At 28.9% G+C, this 15,410-nt stretch overlaps 1 protein-coding gene across 1 annotated transcript in view; it reads right to left on the minus strand.

The window, feature by feature from the left end:
• Positions 1–14,847, minus strand: part of LOC145833078 (nephrocystin-4-like) — a 31,571-nt gene extending 16,724 nt beyond the window's left edge. The window contains exons 1-18 of the mRNA XM_082940277.1: positions 14,660–14,847; positions 13,249–13,389; positions 12,739–12,941; positions 12,144–12,211; positions 11,626–11,787; positions 10,709–10,844; positions 10,339–10,423; positions 8,951–9,078; positions 8,368–8,498; positions 7,841–7,932; positions 7,197–7,276; positions 6,795–6,945; positions 6,492–6,556; positions 5,836–5,953; positions 5,070–5,277; positions 4,242–4,405; positions 3,394–3,557; positions 2,984–3,114 (exon numbers count right to left, since the gene is read on the minus strand). Coding sequence (XP_082796403.1) covers positions 2,984–3,114; positions 3,394–3,557; positions 4,242–4,405; positions 5,070–5,277; positions 5,836–5,953; positions 6,492–6,556; positions 6,795–6,945; positions 7,197–7,276; positions 7,841–7,932; positions 8,368–8,498; positions 8,951–9,078; positions 10,339–10,423; positions 10,709–10,844; positions 11,626–11,787; positions 12,144–12,211; positions 12,739–12,941; positions 13,249–13,389; positions 14,660–14,809 — 2,377 coding nt within the window. The 5' untranslated portion in view covers positions 14,810–14,847. The remainder of the gene's footprint in view (positions 1–2,983; positions 3,115–3,393; positions 3,558–4,241; positions 4,406–5,069; positions 5,278–5,835; positions 5,954–6,491; positions 6,557–6,794; positions 6,946–7,196; positions 7,277–7,840; positions 7,933–8,367; positions 8,499–8,950; positions 9,079–10,338; positions 10,424–10,708; positions 10,845–11,625; positions 11,788–12,143; positions 12,212–12,738; positions 12,942–13,248; positions 13,390–14,659) is intronic.
• Positions 14,848–15,410: the final 563 nt, after the last annotated feature.

A 15,410-nucleotide genomic window follows, 5' to 3' on the forward strand; every position in this document is an offset into this window, starting at 1 on the left:
GGGTACCACCGTGAAAAAATAATAACAACAATTCACCTGAACTAGTAATTGAAGTGAGGGTACCACCGTGAAAAAATAATAACAACAATTCACCTGAACTAGTAATTGAAGTGAGGGTGCCACCGTGAAAAAATAATAACAACAATTCACCTGAACTAGTAATTGAAGTGGGGTGCCACCGTGAAAAATAATAACAACAATTCACCTGAACTAGTAATTGAAGTGAGGGTTGCCACCGTGAAAAAATAGTAACAACAATTCACCTGAACTAGTAATTGAAGTGAGGGTACCACCGTGAAAAAATAATAACAACAATTCACCTGAACTAGTAATTGAATTGAGGGTGCCACCGTGAAAAAATAATAACAACAATTCACCAGAACTAGTAATTGAAGTGGGTACCACCGTGAAAAATAATAACAACAATTCACCTGAACTAGTAATTGAAGTGTGGGTACCACCGTGAAAAAATAATAACAACAATTCACCAGAACTAGTAATTGAAGTGGGTACCACCGTGAAAAATAATAACAACAATTCACCTGAACTAGTAATTGAAGTGTGGGTACCACCGTGAAAAAATAATAACAACAATTCACCTGAACTAGTAATTAAAGTCAGGGTACCACCGTGGAAAAATAATAACAAAAATTCACCTGAACTAGTAATTGAAGTGAGGGTACCACCGTGAAATAATAATAACAACAATTCACCTGAACTAGTAATTGAAGTGAGGGTACCACCGTGAAATAATAATAACAATTCACCTGAACTAGTAATTGAAGTGGGGATGCCACCGTGAAAAAATAATAACAACAATTCACCTGAACTAGTAATTGAAGTCAGGGTACCACCGTGGAAAAATAATAACAAAAATTCACCTGAACTAGTAATTGAAGTGAGGGTACCACCGTGAAATAATAATAACAACAATTCACCTGAACTAGTAATTGAAGTGGGGATGCCACCGTGAAAAAATAAAAACAATTCACCTGAACTAGTAATTGAAGTGGGGATGCCACCGTGAAAAAATAACAACAATTCACCTAAACTAGTAATTGAAGTGAGGGTTCCACCGTGAAAAAATAATAACAACAATTCACCTGAACTAGTAATTGAAGTGAGGGTACCACCGTGAAAAAATAATAACAACAATTCACCTGAACTAGTAATTGAAGTGGGGTGCCACCGTGAAAAATAATAACAACAATTCACCTGAACTAGTAATTGAAGTCAGGGTACCACCGTGGAAAAATAATAACAAAAATTCACCTGAACTAGTAATTGAAGTCAGGGTACCACCGTGAAATAATAATAACAACAATTCACCTGAACTAGTAATTGAAGTGGGGATGCCACCGTGAAAAAATAAAAACAATAATTCACTTGAACTAGTAATTGAAGTGGGGGTTCCACCGTGAAAAAATAATAACAACAATTCACCTGAACTAGTAATTGAAGTGAGGGTACCACCGTGAAATAATAATAACAACAATTCACCTGAACTAGTAATTGAAGTGAGGGTGCCACCGTGAAAAAATAATAACAACAATTCACCTGAAATAGTAATTGAAGTGAGGGTTGTCACCGTGAAAAAATAATAACAACAATTCACCTGAACTAGTAATTGAAGTGAGGGTGCCACCGTGGAAAAATAATAACAACAATTCACCTGAACTAGTAATTGAAGTGAGGGTTGTCACCGTGAAAAAATAATAACAACAATTCACCTGAACTAGTAATTGGAGTGAGGGTACCACCGTGAAAAAATAATAACAACAATTTACCTGAACTACTAATTGAAGTGAGGGTACCACCGTGAAAAAATAATAACAACAATTCACCTGAACTAGTAATTGAAGTGAGGGTGCCACCGTGGAAAAATAATAACAACAATTCACCTGAACTAGTAACTGAAATGAGGGTGCCACCGTGAAAAAATAATAACAACAATTAACCTGAACTAGTAATTGAAGTGAGGGTACCACCGTGAAAAAATATCAACAACAATTCACCTGAACTAGTAATTGTAGTGATGGTACCACCGTGAAAAAATAATAACAACAATTCACCTGAGCTAGTAATTGAAGTTGGGGTACCACCGTGAAAAAATAATAACAACAATTCACCTGAACTAGTAATTGAAGTGGGGGTACCACCGTGAAATAATAATAACAACAATTCACCTGAACTAGTAATTGAAGTGAGGGTGCCACCGTGAAAAAATAATAACCACAATTCACCTGAACTAGTAATTGAAGTGAGGGTGCCACCGTGGAAAAATAATAACAACAATTTACCTGAACTAGCAATTGAAGTGAGGGTTGCCACCGTGAAAAAATAATAACAACAATTCACCTGAACTGGTAATTGAAGTGAGGGTACCACCTTGAAAAAATAATAACATCAATTCACCTGAACTAGTAATCGAAGTGAGGGTACCACCGTGAAAAAATAATAACAACAATTCACCTGAACTACTAATTGAAGTGAGGGTTGCCACCGTGAAAAATAATAACAACAATTTACCTGAACTAGTAATTGAAGTGGGGTGCCACCGTGAAAAAATAATAACAACAATTCACCTGAACTAGTAATTGAAGTGGGGTGCCACCGTGAAAAAATAATAACAACAATTCACCTGAACTAGTAATCGAAGTGAGGGTACCACCGTGAAAAAATAATAACAACAATTCACCTGAACTACTAATTGAAGTGAGGGTTGCCACCGTGAAAAATAATAACAACAATTTACCTGAACTAGTAATTGAAGTGAGGGTACCACCGTGAAAAAATAATAACAACAATTCACCTGAACTACTAATTGAAGTGAGGGTTGCCACCGTGAAAAATAATAACAACAACTTACCTGAACTAGTAATTGAAGTGAGGGTACCACCGTGAAAAAATAATAACAACAATTCACCTGAACTAGTAATTGAAGTAAGGGTACCACCGTGAAAAAATAATAACAACAATTCACCTGAACTAGTAATTGAAGTGAGGGTACCACCGTGAAAACTCTTCCTGGCAATATCCGCCTCAATGAGGGTGCTTTTCAGCTGGGATGCGGTTGAAACCGGTTTCTTACTCGCGCGTCCTACGTGGGCGACTCTGTGATTAAAATATAACGATAAATACTTCTAGTTTAAAACAAAAGAGCACAGCTTTATTAAAGGTTTGTGTAAATTTTGATTTACTTATTGAACAACAAAACATATTAACACTGAAACATTTTGTTTAAAATTTTTGTGCTTACGGATTTAAAAAGTATGCAAGTTTTAGAAAAAAAATTGTATCAGCTAATTGTACATATGTATCGTACTTACAAAGCTACGAAACTTATATTTTTCAAAAACTTAAAGAAATACGTGAATTTATTGAATATCTAACTTGACGTAAAGTTTTCCTCTCGTGGATTGCGCGGCATTGTTTATTATTACGTCATCACAATCAGTGACGTGAGCGGACAGTATTTTTTCTTGGGAATATTCAGTGTGAACTATGTCTACGTCATAATCAACTGCAACCGATGGCCTGTTTTGTCGCACTAAATCCTGAAATATTTAAACTTTGTAAGTTTTAAACTATTTAAAAGTTTTTTGTTGTTCATAATTTTTATTTTCATTTTTTACAAAAATTTGAAACATAACTAAATGTTTAATTGAGCTATTTTTTTTTTTTGAATGTAAAAAAGAACTTTATTTATATTAGAAATTACTAAGCTAACTAGTTTACTGTGCAATACAGCTATCTAAAAATAATATTAATTATTATTATTGCATTTTTGTGCAACTTTGGATCAAGACATAAAAACCTGAGCTTTTCAAACTGAATACAAATGAAGAAAAAAGTTTAATAACAAGATAAATCCTGTTCAATTTATAAAACATATGCTGTTTTGCATTTGTACAAAATAAAAAATTATCATACAAAAGAGCACGACATTTTTAAATAGCTATCGTTTTATAAAAAGCTTAACTAAAAACCTAACAAACTTATGTAAGTCGTGTTAACTAGTCAAATACAATTGTAAAAAAAACAAGATCAGGTAGAAGCTACAAGTATAAAACTAGTAAATTTGTACAAAATTTACAAACAGTTATTTATTTTAGGGGGAAGGTGTTGTATAGAAAATGCTATTATTAAAACGAAGTAAACATTAGTGAGTTGTGGCAAAAAACTCTGACAGCAATATAAAAATAAATACAGCCAGAAGAAAAAATACACATCTCAACAACCTTGAGTGGCAAGTGGGCAGTTCCGACGAGCATGAAGTTGTCCCCGTTCCAAACGTCAATTTGCAGCTGGTCGTTGCACAAGTACCTGTGAAAATTGTTCAGCTCTTCAACGCTGACAGTGGTAAGGTCCAACCTGAAACTCGCCTCTATGCCCGCTTGCCTGTCTGTTTATGTTGGTAAAGGTTTCAGTTAAACCAGGGGTCGGCAGGTCAACAAGGAACGTTTTTTATGTGCTTTTAAAAACACATTTAAACATAATTTTTTTGAACAAAAAAAATTTAGGCGATAGAATATCCTTTAAATATGACTAAAGTTTTATTTTTGTGTTTTCGAAAATATTAGTATATTAAACTAGTTGAATAAAAATTTTAATGTGGCCCGCGGGCCGCAGTTTGCCGACTCCCGAGTTAAACAATAGTTTTGTATGCCGTTATATACCTTTGTGTGCAAACAAGTTTAAGACTTTGAACGGCTACTGTGAAAGTTATTAATCAGCATGCAACATAAAATATAAAACATTTTTGTACTAAGATTTTAAGAAAAGTTAAAAAAACACTGTTATTTAACTGGTGCACATCATAAAATATTTTTTAACGATGTAGTTATTTTCGGCGTGGACAAGTCTACATTATTCAGTTGAGTTAAGAAAACTAAGTAACCATATTGATAAAAATAAGAAAATAGCATTTAAAAAACTAAATTTCAAATGCAATATAGAAACTTTCTACAACACTCTTCCGAGCTAACAAAGTTTTCTATCTGTGCAAAGACTTTCTAAGCATATTATAATCAACTTTTTATAACAGTTTTTTTTTCACTGCAACGAACCGTTAACTTGGGCGTCGGTGGTTTTTATGGGGTGCAGGACCCTGAACTTTTCCTGGGTTCCCTCGTTGTACTGAACCACCCCCAGCGAGGCCCTCCCGGTGGCGACTTTGTCGAACCTGTAGAAGTTTGTTGTGAAGAAAACGGTGGCGAAGTTGAAGTCGTCGCGTGACGTCACAATCGCTTGAAACTGAAGTGTCACCTCGGACGCCTGGAAGTGTTGGAAAGTATAGTAAGCGAGAACTTGTGGAAGAGATGTTTGGACAGGTAAAAACAGCTTTGAGTTTTGACATAAACTGTGTAAGTCATAATTCATGTGGACAAATAAAACTTATTTCTACTGTCGGAAGAGATTTTGTTGTAATTAAAAGTGGAAGCATAACTTTATTGAAATTTTATTAGATTCCGTTTTTAATTTTTACTTTGACTAGTTGGTTTTTCTTGGATGATTGTGTAACAGTCAATTGAAATTTTAATAAATCTTCTAAACAGTTTTACTTGAACTTTACTTTTGATAAGGAATTAAGTACGAGAAGCTTTTACAAAGTTAAATATATCAAATACAAAAATATAATATTATAACAAGTTTATTTAAAAGTTTAAAAAGTGTAGTGATTTAAGGTGCAAATGGTTTTTGAATTTAATTTATGTGCTTTCCGAATTTCCTTATTTTCGAAACAACATAGAAAAATAAAACTTGCAGGTCTAAACTTGGAACTTTAACAAGTTCTATAGTAAGCTAATTTGAAATAAATAACTAGATGCCAACCATAAGTTTGTGTTTTAAGTTGAGTGGCAAGTTAGAATTTACATCTTCATTGACGATTTTTCTGAAAGTAGTTCCGTAAAACGACACACTGTGTTGGCTTTTCCTGGGACTTTGTCGTCTGTAAAAATCATGTTTTAAACAAAACTTGAATGTTGTAATATGCTTTATAATATGGAACATATCGATATTTACTACTTAAAATAAAAAACTAATTATTATTATTTTTAGTGTTTTGTTAATTTTGGTTCAACTGTTTACTAATTTATCAAATTAAACGCAAAAAGTAGTAACTATTAAGCAACAAAAAACATAGCTTAATATCAATATGCATACTTTAAGTATGGCATTGTCGTTGTATCATTCAGCTAAATTTTACACAAGTTCAGAAATTGAAAATATTTCAAATACAGTTCTTAATCAATATGAACTTAATTAAAACTAAACCACACTTAAAACTGTAAACTTACTTTATATAATGAAAGGTAAAACTTAAAATCACAACATTTTTAAACTTACTTAAAAAGATGAGAAAAATTTTTATTATAAATAAAGGTTTTAAACTTACTTAAAAAGATGAGAAAAGTTTTTATTATAAACAATATTTAAACTTACTTTATGAGGAGACTTTTCATTATAAACAAAAAACTACAACTTACTTCAAAAGATGAGGAGATTTTTTGTTATAAATTTCCGGAGAATGTGCGGGAGTTACTGCAGTGCTCTGAATAAAAAAGTGATATAAAAAAATAAATTTAATATTCATTCTAAAATATCAAGCAAGCCGTAAAATACAGCTTTTCATTCTATTAAAAATTTAAATAATTCGTTTTTTCATTGAAAATGTCAATCAATGACGAAAGCTTTGAATAATAGTTTGGTACACTTAAATTCGACAGTATGTTTCAAAGTTCTAGAGCAGTAAAAAAAAACATTCAATTTCTTATAATCTATCAGCTCACATCGAATCTATCTGAAGAGTCGTAGAAGCTGTTGAAGAGCGAAACTTCTTCTTCCACTGATTTTTCCTTGTTGATCTTTTCATGTTGCAATGAAGCTTCGCTTGGAACTTGCTTCGTCGCGATTGGCTGGTTCGTCGTCGTGAAATTGAAACTAAGGTTTTGATTGGTTGTTTAAAAATTGCGCAAAATATTTTGTTTTTGTTTTAAACACCTTCACAGGATTTCATTAACCTTGTGGTAAGCTGAGTGAACTATGAAGGTTTTACAAAGAAAATAGAAGAAAATTCATTATAGTTTTTAATCTTTATAAATTATTTGATCATTATAAATTTTTATTCATTGTAAAATATTTTGTGGACGGCTTAAAAAAGAATTTGAAATATATCAAACAGAAATCTAAACCTCAACTTTTCAATACACGCGCCATCTTTGGAAGAAATCTTGTAGAAAAGTTGTCTGTACGGGTTTTCTGAAGATCCTCCCTAGAAAAAATAAACTTGTTTTAAAAAAGTAAATACAAATAGTATTAATTGCTAAAAGTAAATAGTAGCAAACATTTTTAAGTGACAGTGAACTATTAAATATTAGAATTTAATTAAGTTGATAGCAATTAATTTCTAAAATTATTATAGAAGGATTTAGACATTTTATATCAATGTTTATAACTTTTTCTAGCAGTTTCAAAGCATTGTGTGAATTTTTGCGTCGAAATAATTAATCTTAATAGTTAAATTTTACTCTGTAAATTAAGCAAATTACTCTGTCATCAATTGTGTAGTTTATAATTTTAAGTCAGAAACTTTATGACTGTATAAATGTCTGAAAGCTTCTATAAATTAAAATTTTTGAGATTTTTGTCTACTTACATTTTAAGCTAAAACAATTTTCAAAAGCTAAAAAAAATAATACATTTGCATAAAAAGACTTTGCTTGAAGAATAAAAAAAAACAACTACTTTTAATTTCAAAAGAAATTTATTAGCATAAATAAATAATATTTTGTTTAAAACTGCCACACAATATTGAGTAAAACTGATTCAAACTGACATACAAAACGAGATCAATATTTTCCATGTTTCTATTCCCATTGTTAAATGGGCACCAAGCAGTCCAGGCAACCATAACAGGGTAGGTACTTGCTGTAAATAGAAAAAAATGTTGTTCAATCTAGCTCTTATGTTAATTTTACAGTAAGCTGATAGTAACAAAATTTTTTTAAATCTTTAAACTAAAGAAACAAAGATAGTATTTTAGTATAAAATTTATGTTTCTCTGCTTTATTTTAAAGTTTAGAGCAATGGAAATAAATTTTAAGCAACACAATATATGGCCTAAAAGCTGGCTGTACATAAAAAGAATATAGACCTAAATTTACATTTTCAAAGTAGTAACAAAAAAATTTAAAATCTTTAAACTAAAGAAACAAAGATAGTATTTTAGTATAAAATTTATGTTTCTCTGCTTTATTTTAAAGTTTAGAGCAATGGAAATTAATTTTAAGCAACACAATATACGGTCTAAAAAGCTGGCTGTACATAAAAAGAATATAGACCTAAATTTACATTTTCAATTACCTTTAGGTGAAACTAGATCTTGTTCGGAGTTAGGAATCATGAGTAGGTAATGTAGCTTGAATACAATTGCAATATTCGAATCTATCGGAAATTCATCCAATTGCAGTCGACTTCGAAGAATGAGACTTTTTCTGTGGGAGCATTTTAATTAAATAAAAGATTTCAAAGCTTAGAAATCAGGATCTATTAGTTTTAGTATGTCGGTTATAAGCAGTAGTGAAACATGTTTTTAATATTAAAGAATAGCTGACACTTATTTTAAAAAGGAAAGTTTACCTATCAGTAAAAAACTAAAGAAGTAATGTATAATGAAAAAAAATTTCAAATAAAAAATTCTTTTACCAAAAATCGGATGTGATAACACAAAAAGTCACTTGATTTAGAAAAAAATAATTTCAAAAGTAAACTTCTAAAAATATACTATAAATAATAATATATAAATAATTTCATAGATTTAAAGCAGTTTTATTTTCATCTAAAACTAAAATCATCCAAATACCAAAATTTTAAAAAAAGTAAATCAAACTTATTGACAAAAATATCGAAAGTATTTCAAAACACTCTTGTCAAAACTACAACTAACCCGGTAGTATCAAATTTTTGCTTTCCTTTCCCAAAGCTGGTGTTTTTGGTGATGTTCATTTTGCTTTCCGGCTCGAGATAGTTGTATTGGGGCGACTGAATGAAGCAGTGACCGTTGTGTGCACAAATCTTTGAAAAACATAAAGGTTGCATTTAAGTTGCATAAACACAAATCTTTTTTAGATCAATTAAGTAATGGCGATTTAGCATAAAAAGCTGCTGCATGAATATGCCTACATAAGTTTTTACAACATAACTTTTAGGTTACAGAGAATATTAACTTTTTAATTATTTCGATGGCTTTTATTGAAATGAAATATCCTGAACAACTTGAACAAGAATGCATTGGCCTGTTGTAAAGTTATGCATTTACATTTTAAAAAACAAAAAATGGTGTTGTACCTTGATATATTTATTTTTTAGAGTACTAATTTTGTAATTTTGTATAAAAAACAGTATAAGACTTTAGTTTTGATCTTTATAACTACTTTTTTAAAATACTTTTTTTAGTGTTGTACAAATTAATTTTATTACACAACAGATTAAAATTAAAACTTAAGACTTTGAAATTTTACTACAGTTTCAATGATACATATTTTAATAGTAAAAATAAAAGTATGTATATAGAATACTTTATTATGCAGGAAAACAAGTTTAATTAAATAGTTATTATAAAAAGCTTGTGCTTTATATTAAAATTACGGTTTCTAAAACATAAATTAACTGTTTATGAACGTTAATAAACACTACTGTATTATAATGTTTTAACTTACTCAAAAACTTTAAATGCAGTCTTATATTCTTGTTAATAAAAAAGATATAGGTGTTAAACAAATAAATAAACTTTTTGTAATGAAGTAGAATAATCTTTTTTTTTTTTTATGTTTTTCACATTTGTTTTAAACATTAAAATTTTTACTATAGCTTTATAAAATTAGTTTCTAAAGCTTAAACTAGTCAAATTATAAAACTACCAAAAAATTGTGGTTACAACTAACAGTTTAATGAAAAACATAAAATGTAGAAAGATAAAAGTAATTCATATAAAGCTAGATTTTATAACAAACAGTGGCAAAATGTAAAAAGTAAAAATATAGATCTACAGTCTAGTAATAAGAAAACGCAAAAATAAACATTTTAAAATAAAAAATCAATATAAATCAATATAAATACCTGTAAATTCGAAAATACTTAGGTAGAGTTTTTATACAAAAAGGTAGGAAAAAAATTACAAATAGACTATTTTATTACCCTTTTATAGTTCAGTTAAAGAACCAGAACATTTTTTTATAATTTAAACGTTTCTATTAAATATTTTAAAAACTCTTTTACAATGAGATTTATAAAAATATTAAACAAATAAATTATTTTTATAAGTATCGAAAATACCTCCAACCGGCGCTCAGCCACGTAAGCGTTCAAATTTTCCCTGAAGCGATCCGCGTCGACCTGATCCTCCTCCGCGGGAGAGTGCCTGTTGTCACAATTATTGTAAAATCTATTCACTTTTTTCAACTTATATGTTACAATTATACTGCATTTAAACTTTTTCAATACTCGAATAACGTTATGTGATGTTATGAAGCAACCGCATAAAAAGTTAAGAAAAGCTCATCTCATTAAACGCGGTGTTGTAAACTTGTTTTAACAGTTGAGTGGAACGTTTCTGATAGCTTATAAATAATTTTGCGTCTTATTATGATACAATTTTTTATTTTTTGAACGCACTAACAATTTTTAGCTAGTTTCAAAAGCTCACCTGCTAAGCACGGTCAGGCACAGTTTCTTCTCGAAGCTCTGTATGCTTGTTGGGAAGTGGAACTTGATGTTCTCGATGTAAACGGTGGACGTTTGCGCGGTGGCCGGCTCCAAGTACAAGTCGTAGTCTTCAGTGCCTGTGCATTGTTTGGTGGTAAGTATGACTGCAAGAAAGTTGTTGCTCAGACGGTATAAAATACATAGAGTCGCCACTGGTTTTTGGAAATTTTTCTCCAGGTTTACAAAATTACACTTTTTAGGGTCTATTTTTAGTCCAAAACTACGTTTAAGGTAAAAAACTGTGTTAAATAGTATAACATTATTAAAAATATACTGTAAAGCTACTTTAAATGTGTAGTTTGATGAAAATGTAAAAATTGTTTGACATTCCAGGTTTTTTAGCCTAAATTTTCAATTTCTAGGTTTTCCAGGATTCCAGGTTTTGTGGCAACCCTGTATACACAGCATGACAATCAAGAAAAGATGCTTTTTTTAAAGATTAACTTCTAACTAAATTTATTTTTTAAATAATAACTTGTAAACCTCAAATTTATAAATGTATTTTTATGAAAACACAGAATTAAAAAACTTAAAAAAAACCATACATATTATATACTTAAATAATTTCTTTATATAATTTCTTACAAATTCTTACATTAAAGTTAGTATATAATTAAATTTTGAAAAACTAAAAATTATACAATAAGATTGTGTACATTAATATTAAGGCGTTCTATGATGAACTAGACCACGCAAAGACTTTAAAACTTTAATTAAATTTACAAACTCTCATACATGAATCTGCATACATGGCACCAATACCAAGTATTTAAAAGCAAAGTTAAAGGACACAGATAGTCAAGAACAATAATACACTGCTAGCATTTACTTCACTACTTAAAAACATATTTAACCTACCAGGTATCCGCACAGCTTCATTTTTCAAACCGGGTATTTTGTCGGAGTGCGCGTAGAAGTGGTTTTCAACCATGAGGTGGGAAACGGTGAATAATGCCGAATGTTTGAACATGCTCAACTCTACATGGGCTCCTGTGGCGCTTCTCCTGACAATCTCGTTTCCTGAAACAAGTTTTACTTTGTATAAGAAAGACTTCAATTATACAATATTTTATAAATAAAGTTTAAACCCTGTCTAAACTCTGATATAAATTATATATATTTCAAATATCTTAGCAACTAGGCCAAATATTTTTCTATACTGTATTCATAAATAGTAATTTAGTATAAAAACACATAAAAAGTTAAAAGATAATGACTTACTAATTTTTTTACAGTCAAAACTTTTATAATCTTTTATGTTTTTTTTTATATTTTAACTGAGTTAGAACAGTCAAAAAAACATAGCATTTAACAACAAGTTCACTATAATAAACAAGTTTTTTATTCTAGATAGTAATTTTTAATTGGTTACAAACCCTCAAATCCTTCATATGAATCTTCTATATACAACAAAGCTTTTGGACTTCCTCGATATATTTGTATCCTACAATAATATAAAACAAATAGGTTTATTAAGAAATAAAAACAAACAACTGCTTTGAAATATAGCTGAAAAATAAATAAATATGAAGTGGTTAGTGTTAAGTTATAGTAAAAGCAAAAATAAAGTAAACATTAAGTAAATTAACTTTTACTTGAGCAGTATTTTAAAATATTGTAAAGTAAATTTTAGATAAATGTATGTCATACTCATAGTCATTAGTGAAAAGTTTAATCAATAACTTTCTTTCAATTGACAGAATAAAACTAATTAAGACAATAAATCTTGATAAATAATTTACAATTTTCAAAACACAAATTTTAATTGCGAATGTTTTATTTATAGAGTTGACAGTTTGCCTTTGTAAAAGCTTCATATTATTTACATTGCTTACTACTGTTGTTTGATACAGGTTGATTATGACAATCAGGTGCAAATTTCAATGAATAAAGCTAATAACTTCAAACATTATATTGGGAGGTCAAAACTAAAACTATTACAAAAGAAGAAAACAAGTTGAAAATGTTTACTTTTTAATTGTAGAACTTATCTCTTCTGACACATCATACAGTTTATCGTTATATTGGAACAACTGACATGATCCCCACCCAATAGAACTTATTTTTGCCTCAACTGAGCTTTCTGGTAGCGGATTTTTGGGTAAACTTTTTGAAACTACTTCAACAATTAGCACTAGACTTGCGTCCGCAATTGTTGAATGAAAGTATATTGGCTGTTTATAAAAATATATATTTTAATTATATCTAAAACTGTGACACCTTTCTGAAGAATTTTTTCTTTTAAATTTAACCACTTCAATAAAAACTATTTTGTCTGTGTTGAGGTAGTTCAAAATGCATATAAAAGTTTTAAGTAAAAATATAAAAATTGTGGTGTAAGTTGAGCACAGAAAACGTAATGTAACTGACTAAAATAAAATTGGTCATTAATCTAATTACACAAAAAAGATAAATTATAGATCTTATAGTTATTTTGGAAATTAAAAATGTGAAGGAAAAATAAAATAAAATAAACTTTACCATGTTTAGAACTACTTCTTGGTCAATTTGTTTGTAAAACTTGCTTGAATATGTTTTTCCAATAAACTTTTTGTGAACAACATCAAAGAACGAAAGACAAAGTTGGTACTCATTGTCCATCGCATTTGTTACTGAATTATGCTAGAGAATATACAAATCAGCTTGAATATTTATACTTTACTATTAACTTTACAAAAAAATACTTAATAAGTATGGAAAGTAAACCAAAAATTGAAACATATGTTGTAACTTGAAGCATCTTGATAAAGATAAATAGATATTTTCTTTTACCAAGATGGTCTTGGATTTAACATTTGTCTATTAGAAGTCTCTTGTTTGAAATTTCTTAAATTTATATTGTAAAGACTAAAACATAAATGGTTTGATAGGTTATGTATTAAGGCAACAGGAGGGGAAAGAAAACAACTTTTTGTATGTATTTTTATTTGTGAGTAACAGTTAAAAACACCTTAAAGAAGAAACCAATGAAACTATCAAACTGCTTATAAATTCAAAGCTACTATTCAATTACAAGCAATCAAAGTTTGATACTTTCATGGATTTCTTATTAAAAGCACAAATTAAAAAGGAGAAAAAATATATATTATACTAAAAATCTATCTTCTCTAAAGTTTTTTGAGTAATTAGTTGCAAATTATCTCAGTTTAACTTTTATAAAGTTTTAAATGTATCTTGAAGAGATATTTTTAACTAACAACATAGACAAAAAAATATCATTTTTATTTTTAACCATAACCTATAAAATTAACTTTTTTATTTATTTTTATAACATTTTTAAAACCTATAAATTTTTAACCATAACCTATATGTTTAATGTTTTCCAATTTTTAAAATACTGCTAGAAAAAATTAGTATAAATTTAGTGTGTTTAGCTAAAAAAACAAAAAAATGGCAAGATATTTTGTGAACTTTTAAATTTCTGAGAAAATTTAGGAAAAATATTGCAGTCCATAACTACTCCACATCAAAATAAAACTAAAAAATGTTGGTTTTCTAACAAAACTAACTTACAGTTTATAATTTAGGGTTTTATTTACACGGTAATATTTTTTTAAGAAAAGTTTTTCAACCCCCAAAGGTCTTAATAGCATAGTGAGTACAAAAAAAAGCTATTTTTGTATGCATTTTTCTGAACGTTTTAAACAACTCTCTAAAAACTTTTACATTTTTTTGTAGAAAAATATTATTTTACTTTTAAAAAACTGTTTGTATAATTTTTATGTATATTTTAAGTTAGTTCACTCTAACTTAAACTTAGTTTTTCAAAAAATTGGCCCAGGTTTACACTTGTACTCAAATAAAAGTTATAGTTAGATCATTTTTTAAACAGAAACTCATGGTGTATAAAATTTTTAAGTTATATTTTATTTATACTTATTTACAAACTAACCAGAGCTCTAAAGGAAGTCACTTTGTCAAAATGCAGCTGATATCCCATGCTGTAAGGTAAAGAGGAGGATTCAGTCGAGGCCTCAATGCCAACGTTCGATTTTAAAAGCTTCAACCATTCTTGGCTGACTTGATTCAGTTTTTCTTTCATGATTAAGTAATGACTTTTTACATTTGGTATTTTTAATTTAAAAGTAGCTGAGTTTTATCAAATAATTTGTTCAACTAGTAGTAAAAAGTATCAGTTTTAATATAAAAATGTTTTTATATATTCTTTAATAAAATTTTATTTACAAAAAACAAATTTTATTGTTCAAAAGAAATACATTTTTAACAGCAAAATAAATTTGCAAAGTAATAATACTACCAGTAACTAAATAAACCATATTTTAATATACATATTTTGATTTAAAAGCAAAAATCAGGGTGGTCACTGCATTATTTTTTTTTAGAAATTCCTTCCGAGCTTTTTTTCTTCCAGCTTTTTTTAGTAGAAGTTTTATTGTTTCTTTTCAGTAAAAATAAAAAGGTTAAATTGTTTTCAATATAATTAATTACTATAAGGAATAAAAAACAACTTTTACTGTTAATAAACTGAATACCATATATACTTAATTATATTCAATAGTTATTTCTTATTGAATCTAATTTGCATTATTTTAACAAAGAATTAGTTCAAAGCCTTAAGTTTTTGAATAGTGTAAGTTAAAAATCAAGGTTTTTTTAATTACAAATTCCAGGTATTTTCAAGT

Source organism: Thalia democratica, chromosome 4 (assembly GCF_965202585.1).
Source record: "Thalia democratica chromosome 4, ktThaDemo2.hap1.1, whole genome shotgun sequence".
Taxonomy (NCBI): Eukaryota; Metazoa; Chordata; class Thaliacea; order Salpida; family Salpidae; genus Thalia; species Thalia democratica.